Source organism: Oncorhynchus mykiss, chromosome 12 (genome assembly GCF_013265735.2).
Source record: "Oncorhynchus mykiss isolate Arlee chromosome 12, USDA_OmykA_1.1, whole genome shotgun sequence".
Classification (NCBI taxonomy): Eukaryota; Metazoa; Chordata; class Actinopteri; order Salmoniformes; family Salmonidae; genus Oncorhynchus; species Oncorhynchus mykiss.
Genome location: NC_048576.1, coordinates 86,374,855 through 86,397,165, shown reverse-complemented (window position 1 = coordinate 86,397,165; position 22,311 = coordinate 86,374,855). Strand labels below are relative to the sequence as shown.

Below are 22,311 nucleotides of genomic sequence, written 5' to 3'. Positions count from 1 at the left end.
CTCTCATTTAGACACAGACTGGGCGAGAAGCAGTAATCTAATGGAGATAGAGAGAGGGGGTGAGAAACAGTGATCTCACTCAAAGAAGAGTGAATATGGATGGAGGGAAAGAAGGAAGGAACATAGAGAGAGAGAAGCTGTGATAAACAGTGAGACGTCAGGAGGGAGGGGATGGGGATGGGGAGAAGAGAAACAGATATGAGCTGTGTGAATACAGAGAGAATAGAGGGGAGGCACATGGGAGGGAACACCGGAGAAGAGAAACAGATATGAGCTGTGTGAATACAGAGAGAATAGAGGGGAGGCACATGGGAGGGAACACCGGAGAAGAGAAACAGATATGAGCTGTGTGAATATAGAGGGGAAGCACATGGGAGGGAACACCGGAGAAGAGAAACAGATATGAGCTGTGTGAATATAGAGGGGAAGCACATGGGAGGGAACACCTGTCACGTTCTGACCTTTATTTCCTTTGTTTTGTCATTATTTAGTATGGTCAGGGTGTGAGTTGGGTGGGCAGTCTATGTTTGTTTTTCTATGATTTGGGTATTTCTATGTTTCGGCCTAGTATGGTTCTCAATCAGAGGCAGGTGTCATTAGTTGTCTCTGATTGAGAATCATACTTAGGTAGCCTGGGTGTCACTGTGTGTTTGTGGGTGATTGTTCCTGTCTCTGTGTTTTGCACCAGATAGGGCTGTTTTGGGTTTTCACGGTTCTTGTTTTTGTTAGTTTGTTAATGTGAAGTGATTTATTAAAACATGAGTCAAAATAACCACGCTGCGCTTTGGTCCGCCTCTCCGTCAATGGAAGAAATCCCTTACAACACCGGAGAAGAGAAACAGATATGAGCTGTGTGAATACAGAGAGAATAGAGGGGAGGCACATGGGAGTGAACACCGGAAAAGAGAAACAGATATGAGCTGTGTGAATACAGAGAGAATAGAGGGGAGGCACATGGGAGGGAACACCGGAGAAGAGAAACAGATATGAGCTGTGTGAATACAGAGAGAATAGAGGGGAGGCACATGGGAGACGGTTAGCTAGAGACATAGGGATCCATGGAGATTAGAACTGTTAATAATGTTTTTATGGGGACTGTCAGTATCTTTGTGAAGAGGCTGTATTATTGTGTGGGACAGTGTATGAGTGTTTGTGTGTTACTGGTTGTTGTGCTCTGTGTATATCTGGATGTCTGTCTCTGTACACAGCAGCAGTGGTGGGTCTTGCTGTACCCTTCACCATCTCTGCTCTGCGGTGGGCTGGGGGGAAATGAGGCGTCGCTCCATTGCTCACACTTTTCATTTTAGATTCCAGGTTTATTTATCCAGATGTGTAGTCTCACGGAGTGTGTATGTGTGTGTGTGTACGTTTGTGTAATTTATGTCAGAGTACCATGTTTTTGCATGCCGTGTGTGTGTCGTGTCCAGTGGTGTGTGTGCCATGCCGTGCCTGCCTGTTGTAAGGCAGGAATTCCACTGAGAGCTAGTGAATCAGCAGGAGGCTGGAGGATCCGGGGGGAAATGGCCATAAAACAAGACTATTAGTGCTATCAAAGCCCGCTGATGTTCCACACACACACACTTCCCGTCCTCAGACAGGTTCAAGGTTACAGTACCCAGGCTGGAATATATGGCCTACTTCACTTCAGAAATAGGCTCTTGGGTAAGCTCTAGTGCTCTGGTGGGCGTTCCAGGTGCCATTTTAGTCTGCCTCGCTCTGACCTCCTTCTTTCTTTAGTCTAAAGGCTGAGTAGTTCTTCCGGTTGACAGCAGAACACATTGGCCCCAGTGCAGACTGCACAAGGCAAGGCAATGATGGCCTTCTAGAATGTTGGTAGTCTTGGATGTAGCCTATTTTAGAATATCCAGGGCTCGGATTCTAGATTATGTTGATTATATAATCTCTAAAATGTTCTCTATTGTTCTAGCACATGACAGCATTCTCCAGCAGAGGAGCATTAGGCCTTCATAGTGTTTGTACGTGTGGTTAGGGAAGGGTTGAGGCGGTGTTTGCTTGTTATTGTAGAGGCGGTGTTGTGCTGGCCTGCTAGCTGTTATAAAGGGGACAGGATTTCCTCTGGACTGATGGCCAGTGGACTGTTTGGCTCGCTGTGGGATACCAGAGGAGAGGAGACCCGCCCTGCCCCAGTGCAAGAGGAGATTCCCAGGCCAATCTGTCTTTCAGCATCTCCACCATTGGACCTCCAATATGTATTGTATCATCTTTTCCACCATGTCTTTCCAAGTTGTTGTAAAATTCAAGTATTGTCGATAGCCTACCTGGTAAGATTATGGTGAAGGTGGTAGTAAAACCCACTCTTCATATCCGAGCCCACCTTTCATTAAAAAGACTACAGGTTCCTACCACCTAAACCTTTCATGAAAAAGACTACAGGTTCCTACCACCTAAACCTTTAATGAAAAAGACTACAGGTTCCTACCACCTAAACCTTTCATGAAAAAGACTACAGGTTCCTACCACCTAAACCTTTCATGAAAAAGACTACAGGTTCCTACCACCTAAACCTTTCATGAAAAAGACTACAGGTTCCTACCACCTAAACCTTTCATTAAAAAGACTACAGGTTCCTACCACCTAAACCTTTCATGAAAAAGACTACAGGTTCCTACCACCTAAACCTTTCATTAAAAATACTACAGGTTCCTACCACCTAAACCTTTCATGCATAATATGATACCGTTTTGCTTACTGAGGTAGAAATCTCCATGAAGACGAGCACACACTGATTTAGTGTCTCTCCTATGGTTCTCAGTGGTTTGATGTGTGTGTGTGTGTGTGAGAGTGACCTACGTGTGGCTGCCTACGTAACTGTACAAGTGTGTGTGCTCATGAGCTAGTCTATCTCTGGCAGACGTCATCATGGCTCAGTCCAGAGGCTATAAATCCTCTGTGTGTGTCTGATCAGTGATAGATGGCTCCAGTAGGCTCTCCGCCATAGGCTAGATATTATCTCCTCTCCTCTGTGTTCCAGACCAACAGATGTGCATACTTACTGACTGACTTCAAGATCAGGGAAGAAACTCTCCTGGAGAGAAAGAAGCTTCTTCAGTTTGAAGTGAGAGAAAGTGAAGTAGGAAGAGAGGAAGAGAGAGGACAGGAAGGTGTGTGTGTTTGGTGGATAAATCAAAGGGAGAAATACTGTACTATGTCTGATGGGAGAAGTGAGATGAAATATATAGTAGCGATGCGAACTACTGTCACGTTAGCTAGCAGAATTTTAGACTTTTTCAAAGCCTCTGCTTCTTAATGAACTGACACATTATACAGGGAATGCTGAGGTGTCGAGACAAACATCCGGATACAGTGTGTGTGCGTGCCTGTGAGTGGATAATGATTTATGTCTGTTGCTGTGTGTACGTGCACCTGTGTGTGAGAAGAACCATTACAATCTGTTGCAGTGTGTGTGTGGGAGATGTGCATGCTTGTGTGTCCTTGTGTGTGTTACAGAGCAACAGCCTCAGCCTCCTCTGACATAATTGGGACCTGTAGGCTGCAGAGAGGAGCTCCTAGCAGGTATTGGTTCACAGACAGATTAAAGGGGGGGAATTCCACAGTAACGGAATTAAACTTTGTCTCAGTCTTTTCACTTTAGAATGTATGCCAAACAAAAACCATTTATTTTCAAAGTTTAACAAACAATAGAGCTCTATGCACAAGGACTACTTTTAACAATTTCCACTTTTTTTTTTTTTACAAAAACAAATTTAATGTAAGAACTGTGCAGATGGAAACTTTGGTAACGGAATTACTGTAAAATCTCCCTCAGGTTTTTATGTGACCACGTTTTCCAAAAACGGTTAAATATACGCTCAGAATTAAAGATACACAATGCAGAACACCATTTCCTGGTTGCAAAAATTCTAATAGTTCGCCTAATTTCAGTTTGTGACAAAACAAGCAAGTATGGTGTAGAGAATCATTGTGCCATCTAAATCACTGAGAAATACTATATTTTCCATAACCGAAAATATAGTATTTTCATCTGTTTAAAGCTGGTGTACAAACCCAAAAGTAAAACGCACAAGTAGAAGCATAGAAATAGCTCGCATAGAACAAATATACAGCTTCTTAGACTTGCTTTCAATGTGAATGGCCGATCTATAACTCACATTTCTATGTGAATTTGGTTGGGTCGCCCAAAAAGTTACATATTGCAGCAATAAGATTCAAAGATGTCTGCAGAAAGAATGGGGTGTCACCTATGGCATGTGGAGTTTAACAAAAATCTCTTTTGGATATTGAACTACAGTAAGTGAAGTGGAATTACGGTAACGGAAATACATCATGGGTCCCTGATCTATACGACACAGAAATGAGTAAATATGGATATGAATATCATTGTCTTCATGTTTTACAAGTTTGGGCATCGCAGCACAGATGAGTGGAGTTCTGTACAGCGCAGTAGAATACAGTATAGTTCAGTACAGGACAATATACTGTACTATACGCTTCTTTTATTTATTGTCCTCTACTATATTGTACTGTACTATTGTATTGGACTGTACTATACTATGCTCTACTCACTGTGCTGTACTGTACTCAGTACCAGAGGTTGGAACCGAAATTATTTTACAATCGTTTCGTTCTGAAACAGAACCATTATTGTTTTCATTCCGTTCCACTGTTCCGACCAGCAAAATAAAGTTCTGAACCGGTTCTAACCAAAAAAAAACTACCGGTTCATATGGTGCCTTTCTATTCCTTTTTAAACTTCTGAAATCAGTGCGGATAGAGCAGCTTGTGGGGGAGTGGGCAAAATATTTACATGTACTGGACAGATGAGTGTAGGGTGTGAGATGGGACTGACATTTTGCAGTGGGGAGAGAGAGAGAGAGAGAGGGTTGAGGAGGCTTGGCTTGAAGCGCTGGGAATCTTATGACATGCATTACCTGAATTAGGCCCACAGAATTATACCTATGGAGGAGCGGCTTCTATAAAGAAACTTTGAATGTCTTTGAACGTCATAGTTGACTTAACGTTGGACCTGCTAGCTAGCTAACATGTTTGTGTGTGCAGAGCAGCACCGGAATTCAAATAAAAACACATCCTCCTCCCAAGTGGTGCAGTGGACTAGCTGTACCACTAGAGATTCTGGGTTCGAGTCCAGGCTCTGTCGCAGCCGGCCGTGACCGGGAGGCCCATGGGGCAGTGCACAATTGGCCCAGCGTCGTCCGGGTTAGGGAGGGTTTGGCCGGCAGGGATGTCCTTGTCTCATCGTGCACTAGCGCCTCCTGTGGCGGGCCGGGTGCAGTGCATGCTTGTTATTTCCACACTGTACCACATTTGTTTTCTTTCTATGCCTCTATTTTGTGAAAGTCACTTTTTCTTTCCAAGTACCATATACTGTATATTAAATGGATTCAATGTCAGTTCCTTTCGCCACAAGGGGCATTGTGCCGATTTCTAGAGTGCTTTTGTTACCCGCACTGCCTCACAGGCAAGATTTGTGGCAAAAAAGTACATTTGCACATCTTTGGCTCCAGTGCTGCCTCACAGGCACTATTCATGGCAAAAAAAGCACAAGTGCACACCAGAAGCTCTTGCTAGGAAATTAGCAGTTCTCAGCTGTTCGCAGTCTCTTACTAACGGTAAGAACGGCCGATTGCCATATTTATTTTAGTTACATCACTCAGTTATTACATTTCAATTACATTTAACAAACCAAATACCATTATTTAAGTTAAGGTAAAGTAAAAATACAAACCGGACTGTGCATCAATACCTGTATATAGTCAAATACAGTTTACTGCCCAGCCCTACAAGGATGTGCCCTAACAGTGTGGCTGGTGAGAGTATTTAAATGTGTGTATGATCTAACACCTATTCTCTCTCTCTCATTTATATATATATATATAGGTGCCCTGACGGTAGGCCTGGTGCGGCAGTGCCAGACCATCCACGGTCGGGACCGCACTTGTATCCCCCCGCGGCTTCCCCCCGAGTGGGTCACCACGCTCTTCTTCATCATCCTGGGTATCATCTCCCTCACGGTGACCTGTGGCCTGCTGGTGGCATCCCACTGGCGCCGCGAGGCCACCAAATACGCCCGCTGGATTGCCTTCACCGGGAGTAAGTGACCGAAACGACCCTACCTTAATGACGGTCGAGTGTACATTGACCAATCAAAGCCAAGCTCAACCAACTGTGTCTCTTCTCTTTACTGATAGACGTTACTCAGAGACATACTACACTTGACCACTAAATAAAAAAATGCACCCTCTCTATCACCCTGTTAAGTAGCTTCACCAAACAAGCTGTAGGCCTAGGTACAGAGGTCTCTCTCTCACTCCTCTCTCCAATCTCACTCCCCTCTTTCATGACATAATTTCCTTGGAATAACACTCCCCTCAACACCAGTGCATCCGTCTACGAGCAGATATACCCTCTCCTACACAGGGGAGGGGTAGGGGTAGAGAGAGAGTAAGTTGAGGGAGAGAAGCGGAAAGGGGGAGGCGAGGGAGAGGGGGGCTGTGAAAATATTGGTTTAGCTTTGCATTCATGCCCAGAATTTCAGTGGTGAAGCTGATTTCAGGTAAACCAATGGAACCAATGTGTGTGATGTTGGCGTCTTTTGTGTGGGCGGTGTGTGTGTGTGTGTGCGTGCGTGTGTGCGTGCGTGCTTGTATGCTGTATGTGTCTTCTCTATCCTCCATGCCTCCAGATCATCCCTTCCCTGCAGCTCTTCGACTGAGAAGTGCATTCTATGGTACCTGTGTGGGCGTCATAGAGTACCACTCAATCGCTTCTTTTTGTCTTTCAACACTCATCCCCCTCTTTTTAGACAGGCATTCAGAGGAGACACTTCTTAACTCAATACCAACCCAACATTCAGCAGCCCTGCTGAGCTGAGCTGTTTCGTAAGGCTGTGTAGGTGTTCATATTCTGATTGGTTGTTTAGCAAAGAGAAGAGACGCCCCCCCCTCTCTCACTCACACACTTAGAGAGTTTTACTAGCACACAGACACATTTGATTGAATTGGTGCATCACAGTCATTATATGTTAGTCGTATTTAGAGAACAAGAAGGATTATATTTCTATGGTGTATTTACCCAAGAATCACCCAATAATCCATGTCCCTCCAGCCCGTCTAAAAAGATGCGTTGTCAATGTGTTCATTGCAAATCTGTGTCACGTGCTAAATGTGATTTTATTGAGTAATTTTTTGACAATCACACATCGCTCTGAGCCAAGTGATGAGGTTGCCCTGGCAACAGGGAGGATATAGTCACAATCATCCAGGGTTCCGTTGGCTGTATCAGGTTCTCAGTGATAATCTCTCTTTCTCTTTCTCTCCCTCTTGTACTTTCACATTCTATCGCTTTCTCTCCCACTCTCTGTCACTGCAGTGAAGACTACCATTGATGGCTCTTTCAGACAAAGAGATGCATTTTAAAGGAACAGGGAAAGGGGAAACCTAGTCAGTTGCACAAGTGAATGCATTCAACCGAAATGTGTCTTCCGTATTTAAACCAACCCCTCTGAATCAGAGAGGTGAGGGGACCTGCCTTAATCGATGTCCATGTCATCGGCACCCGGGGAGCAGGTGGTGTTGCGGGGGTTAACTGCCTCGCTCAAGGGCAGAACGGCAGATTTTTCCACCTTGCCGGCTCGAGGATTTGAACCATCAACCTTTCGGTTACTGTCCCAACGCTCTTAACCGCTAGGCTCCCTGCTGCCAGAAAGAAAGAGATTGAGAGAGGAGGAACGGGACAATGTTTGTAGGTAGGGGATGGAGATTGAGAGAGAAGGAATGGGAGAATGTTTGTAGGTAGGGGGTAGAGATTGAGAGAGAAGGAATGGGAGAATGTTTGTAGGTAGGGGGTAGAGATTGAGAGAGAAGGCACGGGAGAATGTTTGTAGGTAGGGGGTAGAGATTGAGAGAGAAGGAATGGGAGAATGTTTGTAGGTAGGGGGTAGAGATTGAGAGAGAAGGAATGGGAGAATGTTTGTAGGTAGGGGGTAGAGATTGAGAGAGAAGGAACGGGAGAATGTTTGTAGGTAGGGGGTAGAGATTGAGAGAGAAGGAATGGGAGAATGTTTGTAGGTAGGGGGTAGAGATTGAGAGAGAAGGCACGGGAGAATGTTTGTAGGTAGGGGGTAGAGATTGAGAGAGAAGGAATGGGAGAATGTTTGTAGGTAGGGGGTAGAGATTGAGAGAGAAGGAACGGGAGAATGTTTGTAGGTAGGGGGTAGAGATTGAGAGAGAAGGAATGGGAGAATGTTTGTAGATAGGGGGTAGAGATTGAGAGAGAAGGAATGGGAGAATGTTTGTAGGTAGGGGGTAGAGATTGAGATGCGTGAAGAGGAGACTACAGAATGACACTAAGCTACGCTGGACCAGGAAGAGGGAGAGAGGGAGACGAAGAGAAAATGAGAGTGGGATTGAGAGACTGGAGAGGTAGAAAAGCATCACTTGTAACCTGAGAGCCAGCTATGGGAGAAGGAAAGGGGGTAGAAAGTAAGAGGGCTTTGAGTATTTCCCTGACAGTGCTGAGCACTGCACCTCACAGGGTTGCTGCTGCTGCTGCTGTTTAATGGGCAGGCTGGGCTTTCTCCTTTCAGGAAAGAGGGAGAGGGGAGGGAGAGGTAGAGTGAGGAGAAGTGGTAGACTAAAAGGGGATTAAAAGAGAGGTAGAGTTAAAGTGAGGGAGAGATTGAGTATGTGATAGAGTGAGGGGGCTGGGGGTTGGGATAAGGGGCATCTGTGATTGGTGCTCTGTTACAGAATGAAAGGTGCATGGAGAGGGGGGTAGCTAATAGGGGGCTAACAGGTGATGATTGCTGGCTGGGGAAAGGAAGCTACCAGTAGGCGTAGCTGGCCCAGGGCCACTGCCACCTGAAAGGACCCTTTTGTACAGCCAGCACAGGCCTCCTTCTGTCCCCTGTACACTACAGTCTTTACACTAGGCTCTAGCCAGGCCTCCTTCTGTCCCCTGTACACTACAGTCTTTACACTAGGCCCTAGCCAGGCCTCCTTATGTCCCCTGCACACTACAGTCTTTACACTAGGCCCTAGCCAGGCCCCCTTCTGTCCCCTGTACACTACAGTCTTTACACTAGGCCCTAGCCAGGCCCCCTTCTGTCCCCTGTACACTACAGTCTTTACACTAGGCCCTAGCCAGGCCCCCTTCTGTCCCCTGTACACTACAATATTTACACTAGGCCCTAGCCAGGTCCCCTTCTGTCCCCTGTACACTACAGTCTTTACACTAGGCCCTAGCCAGGCCCCCTTCTGTCCCCTGTACACTACACTCTTAACTCCTGGCCCTAGCCAGGACACTACTATGTCCTCGCAAACCCCACTGTCTGACTTCGCTGTACACTACACCCCAGGTACAGTGAGGTACAGTATTCTGACAGGCTAAGGATCAGTAACATATCATAACATATCATCAGTAACATATCATAACATATCATCAGTAACATATAAGGTAGTTTGAAAAACACTGAGGTTCTGGCTTGCGGTGGGTAAACACATGGCCGCGGCAGTGAGGACAGACGTAAATATTAGCCGTGTCTGCCCAGTCCGGGGGGGTTAGCCAGACAACACTCTCCTCGCTAGCTGGCAGCACAGACAGGGCACATTCAGCCAGCCAGCCTGCCTGCTAGCGTAGAGAGAGCCATAGAGAGCCAGCTGCATCATCTGAGCCATTTTAGCTAGGCTAAATCAGTCCCTTTCTGAGGGGGAAAATAGCCTGTGTGGGTTTGGGCTGGAGGACATGATGTGTAGCTGTAGTGTTGTGGAAGCATATGAGGAGTTATTGCCCCAGGCCTCTTTTGATTTCCATCTACGTGCGTTTGGAAAATCAGCCCTATGATTGGAGCTTTAGTTAGTGCACTCCGTGTGAATGGAAGACAGTTTCAACTGTAAGCCTTTGATTGTGTGTTTGGCAAAGCAACATGATTTGATTTAGTCCGTTTCCAGTTCGTCTGTTCAGTGGTAATTCACAGGAATCAGAGAATTATCTGGTTTGACTTTCGATTGACAGTTGCACTTATAGACAAGACCCAGCTAACACTTCCCAGCTAACGTTCTCCTTTGGTTATTTGACATACAGTGCCTTCAGAAAGTATTCACACCCTTTGACCTTTTACTGATGTTGTTGTATTACTGCCTGACTTTAAAATGGATTCAATTGAGATTTTTTTGTCCCTTTTTTTTGCACCTCCTAATGTCAAAGTAGAGTTCTCTTCTTTTTTGAATCATCATTTATTTATAAAAAAATTACATCTGAAATGTCTTGAGTCAGTAAGTATTCAACCCCTTTTGTTATGGCAAGCCTAACTAAGTTCAGTAGTAAACATTTGCTTAACAAGTCACATAATAAGTTGCATGGACTCACTCTGTGTGCAATAATAGTACTCCCTCATCTCTGAACCTCTGGACAAGCAGTGCATTTCTAACACAGATTCAACCAGTGCGATTTTCCAATGCCTCGCAAAGAAGGGCACCTATTGGTAGATTGGTCAAAATAAAAAAAGCAGACATTGAATATCCCTTTGAGTATGGTGAAGTTATTAAATACACTTTGGATGGTGTATCAACACACCCAGCCACTACAAAGATACAGGCGTCCTTCCTAACTCTGTTGCCGGAGAGGAAGGAAACCACTCGGGGATTTCACCATGAGGGCAATGGTGATTTTTAAACAGCTATCACACTCTGAGGATGGATCAACAACATTGTAGTTACTCCACAATACTAACCTAATTTACAGAGTGAAAAAAAGGAAGCCTGTACAGAATACATGCATCCTGTTTGCAACACGGTAATAGAGTAAAACTGCAAAAAATGTGGCAAAGCAATTCACTTTTTGTCCTAAATACAAAGTGTTATGTTTGGGGCAAATCCAAAACAACACTTCACTGAGTATTACTCCCCATATTTTCAAGCATAGTCATGGCTGCATCATGTTATGGGTGTGCTTGTCAGGACTGGGGAGTTTTTCAGGATAAAAAAAATAACTAAAGAGAGCTAAGCACAGGCAAAATCCTAGAAGAAAACCTGGTTCAGTCTGCTTTCCACCAGACACTGGGAGATGAATTCACCTTTCAGCAGGACAATAACCTAAAATACAAGGCCAAATCTACACTGGAGTTACTTACCAAGAAGACAGTGAATGTTCCTGAGTGGCCGAGTTACAGTTTTGACTTATCTGCTTGAAAATCTATGGCAAGACCTGAAAATGGTTGTCTAGCAATGATCAACAACCAATTTTACAGAGCTTGAAGAATTTGGGGCAAATGTTGCTCAATCCATGTGATAATCTCTTAGATACTTACCCAGAAAGACTCACAGCTGTAATCGCTGCTAAAGGTGATTATAATATGTATTGATTCAGGTGGTTGAATACTTATCTAATCAAGATATATTAGTGTTTTATTTTTCCAGAATTTTTTTACAATTGTTAGATTATTTTCCCCACTGACATTAGAGTGTTTTGTGTAGATCGTCCTGGGAACTAACATTTGGTAGCTGGGGAGGCTGCAATATCTTCAAATAAATATTCTGAAAGCCCCAAAATAAAACCAAACATGAGGAGTTTCATGATGCTAATTAACAATGACTTTTTTAATTAACTGGTCCTACTAAGAGGCTAATCACTTGGATTAAGACCGATAACTACCCTAATGATTTTACTCCTGACCTTGTCCCTGTGCCCAGTCACTGCTTACACATACACACTGAACACATCAGGACTGGTGTTTCACTCCACTTTGGGGTGCCAGAGCAGTGACTTATTACACTGTTATATCACTTCTCTCAGCAGGAAGTCTAACACACTAATTGGTGTCTTGAAGTGGACACCAAGTGCTTGTCTCTTCAGAAATATATATTTATGGCATCCCGAGTGGCGCAGCGGTCTAATGCACTGCATCGCAGTGTTTTGCGGTGTCACTACAGCCTTTGGTTCGATTCCCATGCTGTGTCACAACCGGCTGTGACTGGGGGTCCCATAGGGACACAATTGGCCCAGCATCGTCCAGGTTAGGGGAGGGTTTGGCCAGGGGGGCTTTACTTGGCTCATCGCGCTCTAGCGACTTCTTGTGGCGGGCCGGGCGCCTGCAGGCTGACTTCGTCAGTCGAACGGTGTTTCCTCCGAAACATTGGTTAAGCGAGCGGGTGTTAAGGAGCGCAGTTTGGCGGGTCATGTTTAGAAGGACGCATGACTCTCCCGAGCCCGTTGGGGAGTTGCAGCGATGAGACAAGATCGTAATCACGAAATTGGGGAGAAAAAGGTGGCAAAAGTTTGGACACACCTACTCATTACAGAATTGTTCAGAATTTCTACTATTTTCTACATTATAGAATAATAGTGAAGACATCAAAACTATGAAATAACGCATATGGAATCATGTAGTAACCAAAAAAGTGTTAAACAAATGTAAATATATTTTATTTGAGATTCTTCAAAGTAGCCACCCTTTGCCTTGATGACAGCTTTGCACACTCTTGGCATTCTCTCAACCAGCTTCATGAAGTAGTCACCTGGAATGTATTTCAATTAACAGGTGTGCCTTGTAAAAAGTTAATTGGTGGAATTTCTTTCTTTCTTGATGCGTTTGAGCCAATCCATTGTGTTGTGACAAGGTAGGGATGGTACACAGAGAGCCCTATTTGGTAAAAGACCAAGTCCATATTATGGCAAGAACAGCTCAAATAACCAAAGAGAAACTTGAAGGTCAGTCAATCAGGGAAATTTAAAGAACTTTGAAAGTTTCTTCAAGTGCAGTCGCAAAAACCATCAAGCGCTATGATGAAACTGATGAGGACCACCACAGGAAAGGAGTTACCTCTGTTGCAGAGGATACGTTCGTTAGATTTAACTGCACCTCAGATTGCAGCCCAAATAAATGCTTCACAGAGTTCAAGTAACAGACACATCTCAACATCCATGTTCAGAGACTGAGTGAATCAGGTCTTCATTGTCGAATTGCTGCAAAGAAACCATTACTAATGGACACCAATAAGAAGAAGAAACTTGCTTGGGCCAAGAAACACGAGCAATGGACATTAGACCGGTGGAAATCTGTCCTTTGGTCTGATGAGTCCACATTTGAGATTTTTGGTTCCAATCGCTGTGTCTTTGTGTGGCTACCACCGTGAAGCATGGAGGAGGTGTGGGGGTGCTTTGCTGGTGACACTGTCAGTGATTTATTTAGAATTTGAGGTACACTTAAGCAGCATGGCTACCACAGCATTCTACAACGATATATCATCCCATCTGGTTTGCGCTTAGTGGGACTATCATTTGTTTTTAACAGTACAATGACCCAACACACCTCCAGGGTGTGTAAGGGCTATTTGACCAAGAAGGAGAGTGACGGAGTGCTGCATCAGAAGACCTGGCCTCCACAATCACCCGACCTCAACCCAATTGAGATGGTTTGGGATTAGTTTGACAAAGTGAAGGAAAAGCAGCCAACATATGTGGGAAGTCCTTCAAGACTGTTGGAAAAGCATTCCAGGTGAAGCTGGTTGAGAGAATGCAAAAGTGTGCAAAGCTGTCATCAAGGCAAAGGGAGGCAACTTCGAAGAATCTAAAATCTTTGTCACAGATCCCCCCCGGGACTGCTGCTCATTCCATGCACCAGTTCCGGAAGTCTACGTCACCGTCCTCTAGGCGTCACTAAACTGTCTCATTATGGACACCTGGTTCCCATTCCCCCTGATTAGTAATTGTATATGTGTGCACTCTGTTCACCATTGTCTTGGTCGGTTACTGTTCCCATGTCCGTCGGTCTTGTGAGTACCTGTGCTTTGTTGTTTCGACTTTCGTGCTGCGTGTATTGTGCACTTGTTATTACGGGTCTCGTCCTGTGTATTTATTAGAGGTTTAACCTCACTCTTTTGTTCCATCCCTGTGTTTTTGTATACGTGTTTTGATTTGGGCTTCTTCCCCGTGCCTTTCATGGCATTGTATTTTGGGGTGGAGTATTAAAACCCCCTATTACGTATTCCTGCGCCTGTCTCCAATTATTTATACAACGTGGCAATCTTAAATATTTTTATTTCATTAACACTTTTTTGGTTACTACATGATTCCATATGTGTTATTTCACAGATTTGATGTCTTCACTATTAGTCTACAATGTAGAAAATAGTAAAAAATAAAGAAAAACCCTTGAATGAGTAGGTGTGTCCAAACTTTTGACTGGTTCTTTATATATTTAATTATTTTTACTTGTTGGTTTTTTATCTAATGATATTTGTTGCTTTTTTCGACACAGAGTAGAATGCCTGGGGAACATGTCTGCAGTCTCTCTCCTATAGCTCCTGGTATGTCTCAAACGGCCCGTCATGATGTGACAGTGTTTGTGATGGAGTGGCCCTTCTATTGCTGCTGATAGGGAGAGAACTCGGATACTCTACCATAGAGTTTATTTCACTGCAGAACACCGCATGTCCACTGAATAAGCGTTAGCCTAAGTGATTAAGTTACAGTATATCGAATTAGCTTTTAAAGTAATCTTTTAAAGAGTATGTGTAAGTCCTTGGCTTTGCCGTTTCAGATTAGTAACACTGCTTCAGATGGACAGATTCACTCAAAGCCCACAGAATCTGTGTTGTGCGTACATGTGTGGGTGTTCAGTTGGTGTTTGTGTCTCTTGATCTGGTCCTGAGTCCCTCTCTACCCGCTGCCCTGACTGTCTGAAGAGAGAGAGATGCTCCCTGGTCTCGGCTCCCTCTAGCTGAGTGGATTATAAAATTACCTCAGTTTGTTACAACGCCAACTCACTTTTCTCTCTCCTACTCTCTCTCTTCTACTCTCTCTCCTCCTCTCTCTCTCCTACTCTCTCTCTCCTCCTCTCTCTCTCCTCCTCTCTCTCTCTCTCCTACTCTCTCTCTCACACACACACACAGTCTTGTGTAACTAACCTTGTGAGGACACACAATTCAGTCCCATTCAAAGTCCTATTTTCCCTAACACTAATTCTAACCTTAACCCTAAACCCCCTAGAAATTAGAATTTTACCTTGTGGCGACTCTCCGCAGTTGTTCAGTTTTTTCTTGGGATTACTATTCTTGTGGGGCCTTCTGGTCCCCAGTAGTATAGTTAAACACGTCCACACACACACACACACTTTATCTCTCTCCTCTCTCCATTCCTCCATCTCTCTCTCCCTCTGATCATTGATCTGCTTGGAAGCCCACTGAAAGGCCCCATTATCCTATGCCGAAGAGCGTCCCGTCTGCCTGTTGTTTTTGGAGCTCTTGTAAAAGCCTGCATGGTCTGGTTGTGTGTTCGTGGCCTTGGTACATTCACGGTGGTGAGACTGGAGTGTGTCTCCTTCACAGCTAAGGTCTATTTATGTAAAAGGGTTGAGGCGTGATGGTGTCTGGGGCCTTGGATGAGTGTTTTGGTTCTGTAGTGTGTGTGACCTTGTGCGGTAGGTAGTATGTAGGCCTACTGAGGACGAGTGATGATTCAGTCATTGAATTCATCAATTAACAAATCAAGTCAATCTTTATTATACCAGAGGGAGATTTGGTTGACAAGCATCCAGTCCATCCCAGGTTTCATCCTAATTGAAAGCGGAGCTGTCTCCAGTGTAGCAAACACCACAGGAAATAGTAAACAATTCCAACATGTCTAACATTATCTCTCTCTCTCTCCCCCTCAGTGATCCTGTTCTGTATGGCGGCGCTCATCTTCCCCATCGGCTTCTACATCAACGAGGTGGGTGGCCAGCCATACAAGCTGCCCAACAACACGGTGGTGGGCTCCTCCTACGTCCTCTTTGTCCTCTCCATCTTCTTCACCATAGTGGGACTGCTGTTCGCAGGCAAGGTGTGCCTGCCCGGCTGACTGCGGCTACCACTCTGCCACCTGGACTTTAAGCTGGGGCCGAGGAGAAACATACCAAGGAGATCAATAAAATGGAGGAAAAGAAAAATGGACGACTAAAAAGAAAAACACTGGCCAGGAAGCAGGGATGGGATGTCTCTGACGGACGGTGTGACGATATGCAGCTGGGGCGGTTAACGCGGAATAACAAACTAACTGAGATGAATAGACATGGACGAATATGGACGCTGTCGAACTGACTCAGGCTTTTTTTTCCCTCTCTGCCTTTGCTTATTTAAAACATGTTATTTTTACATTGTTGTTGTTGCACTTTGGAGAGCGATGTGGGAGGCACACGTCCACTCCATGGGGGGGGGGGGTTGGAATGACCGCTGTACTTTCCCCAAACCCCCTGCCGTTGCCACGGCGACAGTAACTATGGCGTCACACCTTTCGGAGGATGTCCACTTCACCCTTCCTGCCCAGCGAGAAAACAAACCGTTGTCATCTCCTGTTGCTATTTTTGGCTTCTTACACTATTTCAGTTGTTTTAGTTTCTTCCATTTAGTGTTTTTTGGGGTTGTTGCTTTCTCCTCTCCCCCTTTTTCACTGAGGTGAAGTTTGGGCCAACGAACCTCTGGAGGAGCTGTAAAGGTATAGGCTGCTGCTGGGGTCATTGTCTCTCTGCCTCCCCATGTGTGGTCTGGGACAAGAGTCACTTCAGCCATGGTTAGGCAGTAACTAGGGAGGGGGTTATTTGGAGTAGAGGAGGAAGGTTGGTTGAGATGACATCCTAGCTTGCTGGGTATGAGCAAGTCCCCTTTGGAAGAGGGAGGGTGGACTGCTACATTGGCCTTTCCATCTTAACCCTAACCTTAACCCCAGCACCATGACCCATATAATCCATGGGATTTAGACAGGTGCGCTGTTCCAGAGAGGGGAGGGTAGGACCCCAGGCCCTGACGACCACGGTTCTCTAATTAGCCAGGCACCACACAGTAAGTCAAGCACCTACCAGCTGCTCTACAGGAAAGGAAAAAGGGAATGAAGACTGAGAGCAGCTGGATTATTATGAAACATGGATGGGATCAGGCAGGAGGGATGTTTTGTTTTTGCTTTGTAAAATAGTAATAAAAGGCATCAGGGACTGCAGGTCAGGTCGTTGTGTGGGGCTGTGCCTCACTACTGTGCTGTGCCCGATGCCTGTGAAACACACACACACACACACACTAACAGATGCACAAAAGACTCGCACGCAAACACACACACGTGTTTCGGGCTCAATCTCCAAGTCATGGTGAAGTATTTGTTGTCCATTTCCATTCCTGCTCAGCTTTTCTTTACGTTGGTCTGTATAATATGGATAATGAAGAAGTCCTTTCTGGTTCCTAGTTTGATTTGTTGTTGTGCCATGATCAGAATTTCTGTTTTAGGAAGCACTGTGCATTCAAGGGTATAGCTAATAGCAGAAGAGGCACCACAAATGTATAAAAAAATAACTTCTTACCTCATATTTTTTTCTTATTCAAACTACTACTATTGTGTTTTCCAAACCATGGCGATGAGTTCCCTAGAAATGGTATTGTCTTGATCAGGCGGCTAGGCATAAAGCTTGTGATCAACGCAAATGATTTATCTTTCACTGAATAAAAAGAGAAAAAAGACGGCTGTGTTTGAGTCTGACACAATCACTCTACATACTGTATAATGTTTAGTCTGTTTCAACATGTTAGTGTTCAGCTCCAGGCCTCGAGGGCCACCATGTCAGCTGGTTTATGTGTTGCCTGGTTTGTCATTTATCAACTAGTGTCTTTGACTGGTAAGGAGTAGCCAATCACACCGGTCTCTGATAAAAGGCAATGACAAAAACCAGGGCGATGTTCAGTAGGAGAAAACCTCCCTGTTTCAAAAGTTATGTAAAATTTATAAAATAATCCAGAGGACCTATTTATTATTTATTTATTTTACCACAAAAATAATTTCATTTGTGTGTTTGTGTGTGGGTGGGGTGGGGGGGGGGGGGGGGGGGCAGTTATATATTTTTCAGTTTCTTCTGGAAGAATGTGCCATCTCCAAATGGCCTTCCCATGTGAGCGTTTTAAGACATTGCACTTTTGTCAACACAAACCTATGTAGAAGACAGAGGCAACCAAGGTGCATCTCAGTTGAAGGGCTATATGTTTTCAGTCAGCCTGCAAAGTGTTTATTGTTCCTCTGGAAATGAGCACCAGAGGAGTTAGTGAAGAACAAAACGTACAGTACCTTCCCAACCACGTGACTATTGATTCAAGTTGGTTCTTTTTCAAGACTTTAACAGTGTTTGTCATATTCACCTTTGAATTGACTTCATCTCCAGTTAAGTTTTACAGTCAAACCTATGAGTGACTTTTCATTCGTGTTCATACTGCATTCATGTTTCTGTTAAATGTGGATTTTGTTCAGAAGTCTGTGTGCTCAGTGTCCAGCCAAGAATGGACAAAGATTTACATAATACAACTGATTAAAATGTTCCTTCCATCATGTACAAACACTAATGATTTACAGTACAAAAAGGAATGATGTATCCACAGCAAAATGATCATCTAATTATATGGAAGTGCACATTCACTGTTTGGGTAAGTTATTAGCAAGACACTAGTCACTACTAACATCATCTGACTGTATAGAATAAAAGGCACCAACTATGCAAATAAAGACATGAGCTCTACAGGTGTAAGAGTCAAGGCTCCTCTTCCATCTCATTACAGCATCTTGTCTGTCAACCATCTTGAAACTAATCAATGCCTGTGATGTGATCCATACTATCAATTAATACAAATAAACAAATGAAATAAAGGGCCACATTTACCAATCACTTCCACCAGTGCAAAGTTTGCACCTGTTATGTTCTGAGAGAAAGAAATGAGTATTTTAAAATGTCTGGTTGTTTGGCTAAAGAGAGCTGGTTCTTGTTTGGGTATTGGGTGAAGTCAGCAATTTGGCCATTCAAATTAATTTACCTGCTAGATTGACCCCCTAGAGTCTATGTCCGTGCCCCTGTGGAAATGTAATTAGCATAATAAACAAATCCCCATCAAAATCTGTCTGTTTAAAATGGAGCATTTGCGGTGGAAGTTGGCCGAGCTACAGCAGTGTTTGTCAGACAATGACACATCCCGGTCTTCTCACGAAAATGTCTGTAGTGTCCAAACCGTTTGGCCTCCAAACTAATAGAGCCCCACAGTGGAGGTGTCATAATTCCCATAAAACCTAGCGGTCAAACAAGGAAATGGTTCCAATCATTTTCCCAACATTTATTTTTCCTATAGGGAATGTTAGAAACACTTAAAATAAGGGCTGGGTTTGGTGTAGGCTTACCCTGGCGTGATGTTTTGATAAGAGTGTAAATCTCTCTCGGACAAGGTGACTTTTATCAATATATTTACTCTCAGATTCGAAAATGCTAATTAGCATCAAAGTAGACACCATACAAGACTACAAAACATCCCTTATTTTAAGTGTTTATAAAATTTCCTATGGGGAAAAATGAATGGTGGATAAACAATTACAACCATTTCCTTGTTTGACTGCTAGGTTTTATGGGTATTATGACTCATACTGTGGTGCTCTATATGACCACTCAATGGAAAGATGAGACTCTCACGATGGTGTTCTCCGTTTTGTGTTCTCTACGATCCCCAAAATTGTCACGGGACTCGTCAGAAGTCATTACAGCCGATCTGCTAACTTCTGTCTGTAGCGTCCAAACAGTTTTGGCTACACACTAACATGACCCCTCTATGGAAAGGTGAGAATCTCATAAACATGTCGGCTGATTTACTCTATGACCCTCACAAGACGCATCTGATGGGTAGCCCGGTACCAGGTAAAAGTTTAGTGCGCCCCAAAAAAGGTTAAATATGGGCTTAGACTCTTAAGGATTAAGTTCAGTCAACCAGAGACAGTAAGCTTTTCCTGGCCATGTGACCTGACCAGTAACAACTCTGGGCCTAGTCTACACTCTTAGCAAAAAGGGTTCTTTGTCTGTCAACATAAGATAACCCTTTTGTGGTTCCAGGTTGAACCTTTTTGGGTTCTGTGGAAAGGGTTCTACATTAAACCCAAAAGGGTTCTACCTGTGACATAATGGGTTCTACCTGGAACCAAAAATGTTTTTTCAAAAGGTTCTTCTATGGGAACAGCCTAGATAGCACCTTTTTTTCTAAGAGTGTATAGCCTAGTATATAACTTAGGTTCAAAGGTTTTCCAGGTGACATCACGTGATTCCCAAAAAATTCCAGACCCTGATTCTGTCATGGAGTGATCTGATATGGTTGCCTTCAGACTAGACCATGAATTTGTTGCAGAACAGCTTTACATGCATAGAGAACAGCAGCCACATCTCTTCCTCCTCAATGGTGACTCATCTACATACACTACGTGTCTAATCTGTTTATCTGCTCTGTCTGAGCACACACTCTTTCCACCCATTCCCTCACCATCTGAGGTTCTTCCCCTCTCTTTGTGTTTTACTCTGCTCTGTTAGCACATTGTTGTTGTTTATCTCAGTAGCTCGAGCTAAATGACAGCTGAAAGCCTTCACAGAGCCATAGTGTATGTGTGTGCACATGCATGCATCTGCGCATGTGTGGGTACCTTATGTATGTCTATGTGTGGGTGTGTGTGTATGTTTGAGTGACAGGTTATGAGGTTTTAGGATGAGTCTCCCAGCCTAGAATTACATGGGCTTCCCTCAGGGCCCTGGCTGATGAGCCCTGGTTGATGAGCCCTGACAGATCTGAGAGCAGTGTGGGTGTGCTGGCTGGATTCAAACGGTCAGAGGCTCTCTCTGGTCCCTCAGCTCGTCTGTGACTAACCAATCCATCCATTTGCCACCATAAAAATAGAATGCCATTTTCTCTTCTAGGAATGATATTTCTATGTTTGCCACATTCTCGTGCTTGGAATGAGTCATTGGTAAAAACAGTTTGAAGAGGAGATCTATAGTCACGCTGAAACCATTTTAACACAGTTTTATATGATTAAAACCGAGGGAGAAATGTATAGAGTGTTTGAGACCATTCTCGAATGCAAATTAGTTATCAATTAAGAATATTTGTTTGTAGTTAACGTTAATTAAGATGAATCAGTTGCGAACTTGACTAAAAGCATCACGGTCGTGTGGTGATGAATTAAAACAAAGAGCTAATCTTAAATTGACCACTCAATCGCAATTAAGAGCTCAATTAATTAAGCTTGATTAATTGAGAGCTCAGAACGTAATCAAATTGAAACCCTGCAATCAGATTGGCCTGAAGCAACACCATGCAGACATAATAATGATGGGTCCTTTTTCATACTGATGAATATAAAGCCTTTTTTTCTCCACATAATGTTACATTTTAAGTAGGAGCACAACCTGTGATCATATTAGGATACCTAATCATCAAGAACATGTTTTGGATCTATTTTCAAAATCTGGCCGTGACCCCACTCTCTGAGTGTCTCAGACATGCGTATTAATACACACTTGTATTGGTGTGAAATAGGACAAATATAGGCACCCATCAAATTATTATTATACATCTGTATAATTTATAGAGAGCTAAGAGAACTGTGGAAGAATAGCTGACTTGATGAATGATGATTCATTCTACTGATGAAATGTTCATAGGGCCATATCAAGTACACAGTCCCTAAATATTTTCTGTTGTCTTTACTTATACCAACACACACACACACACACACACACACACACACACACACACACACACACACACACACACACACACACACACACACACACACACACACACACACACACACACCCTATAGGCCTATATCAGTCAAAATGGTACATTGCTTTGATGATGGAAGCAACCTACATCTTGTCTGTATAGATTAGCCACATTGAGGTTATCAAGGAGAGAGATGTTCACTGTACAAACAACTGACTCCTCAATGGGAGTAAAATGAAGAGTCTTTGGCGATGAAGCACACTCAAGTCGATGTCGATTTTGAACATTATTTGGTATTTCTCTGTCGGAAATGCTGGGGGATTATTGTAATAATCACCAATGTATGTTTTTGTGGTGTATGTCTGGGAAATATCACAGGTTATAATTGTTAATATATTTGGGGATTTGAACTTTTCAGAATGTGTTTTTATTTGTATTCTTCTGTTGATTTGTGGTTTATGAACAAGGAACCCCTTTTTATCACCTGCACTTATGTTATTGAGCAAATGTACCAAAATAAAATCCACTGCTTAAGGATTTCATGAACTGACTGTTTTAATTCCTGCATACTCTACATTTGTCTTCATAAAGGTAACATTTTTACATTATTCCTAACACATTTATAGCCTAAGCACATCATTAATATGACATTATATATTTAGATAGAGTTTAATGAATGCAGGTACATTGATACATGCATAGACTGGCGGGCAGGAGCGGTGGGCCAGCAACCGAAAAGGTTGCTGGATCAAATCCCCGAGCTGACAAGGTAAAATTCTGT

General features: G+C 43.7%; 1 protein-coding gene across 1 annotated transcript in view; it reads left to right on the top strand.

Annotated features, from left to right (window-relative positions):
* The window catches only part of LOC110538750 (uncharacterized protein C16orf52 homolog B), a 31,696-nt gene extending 14,218 nt beyond the window's left edge, over positions 1-17,478 (top strand). Inside the window, exons 2-3 of the mRNA XM_021625715.2 lie at positions 5,878-6,090; positions 15,650-17,478. Of these exons, the coding sequence (XP_021481390.1) occupies positions 5,878-6,090; positions 15,650-15,834 (398 nt within the window). The 3' untranslated portion in view covers positions 15,835-17,478. The remainder of the gene's footprint in view (positions 1-5,877; positions 6,091-15,649) is intronic.
* The last annotated feature ends 4,833 nt before the right edge of the window (positions 17,479-22,311 follow it).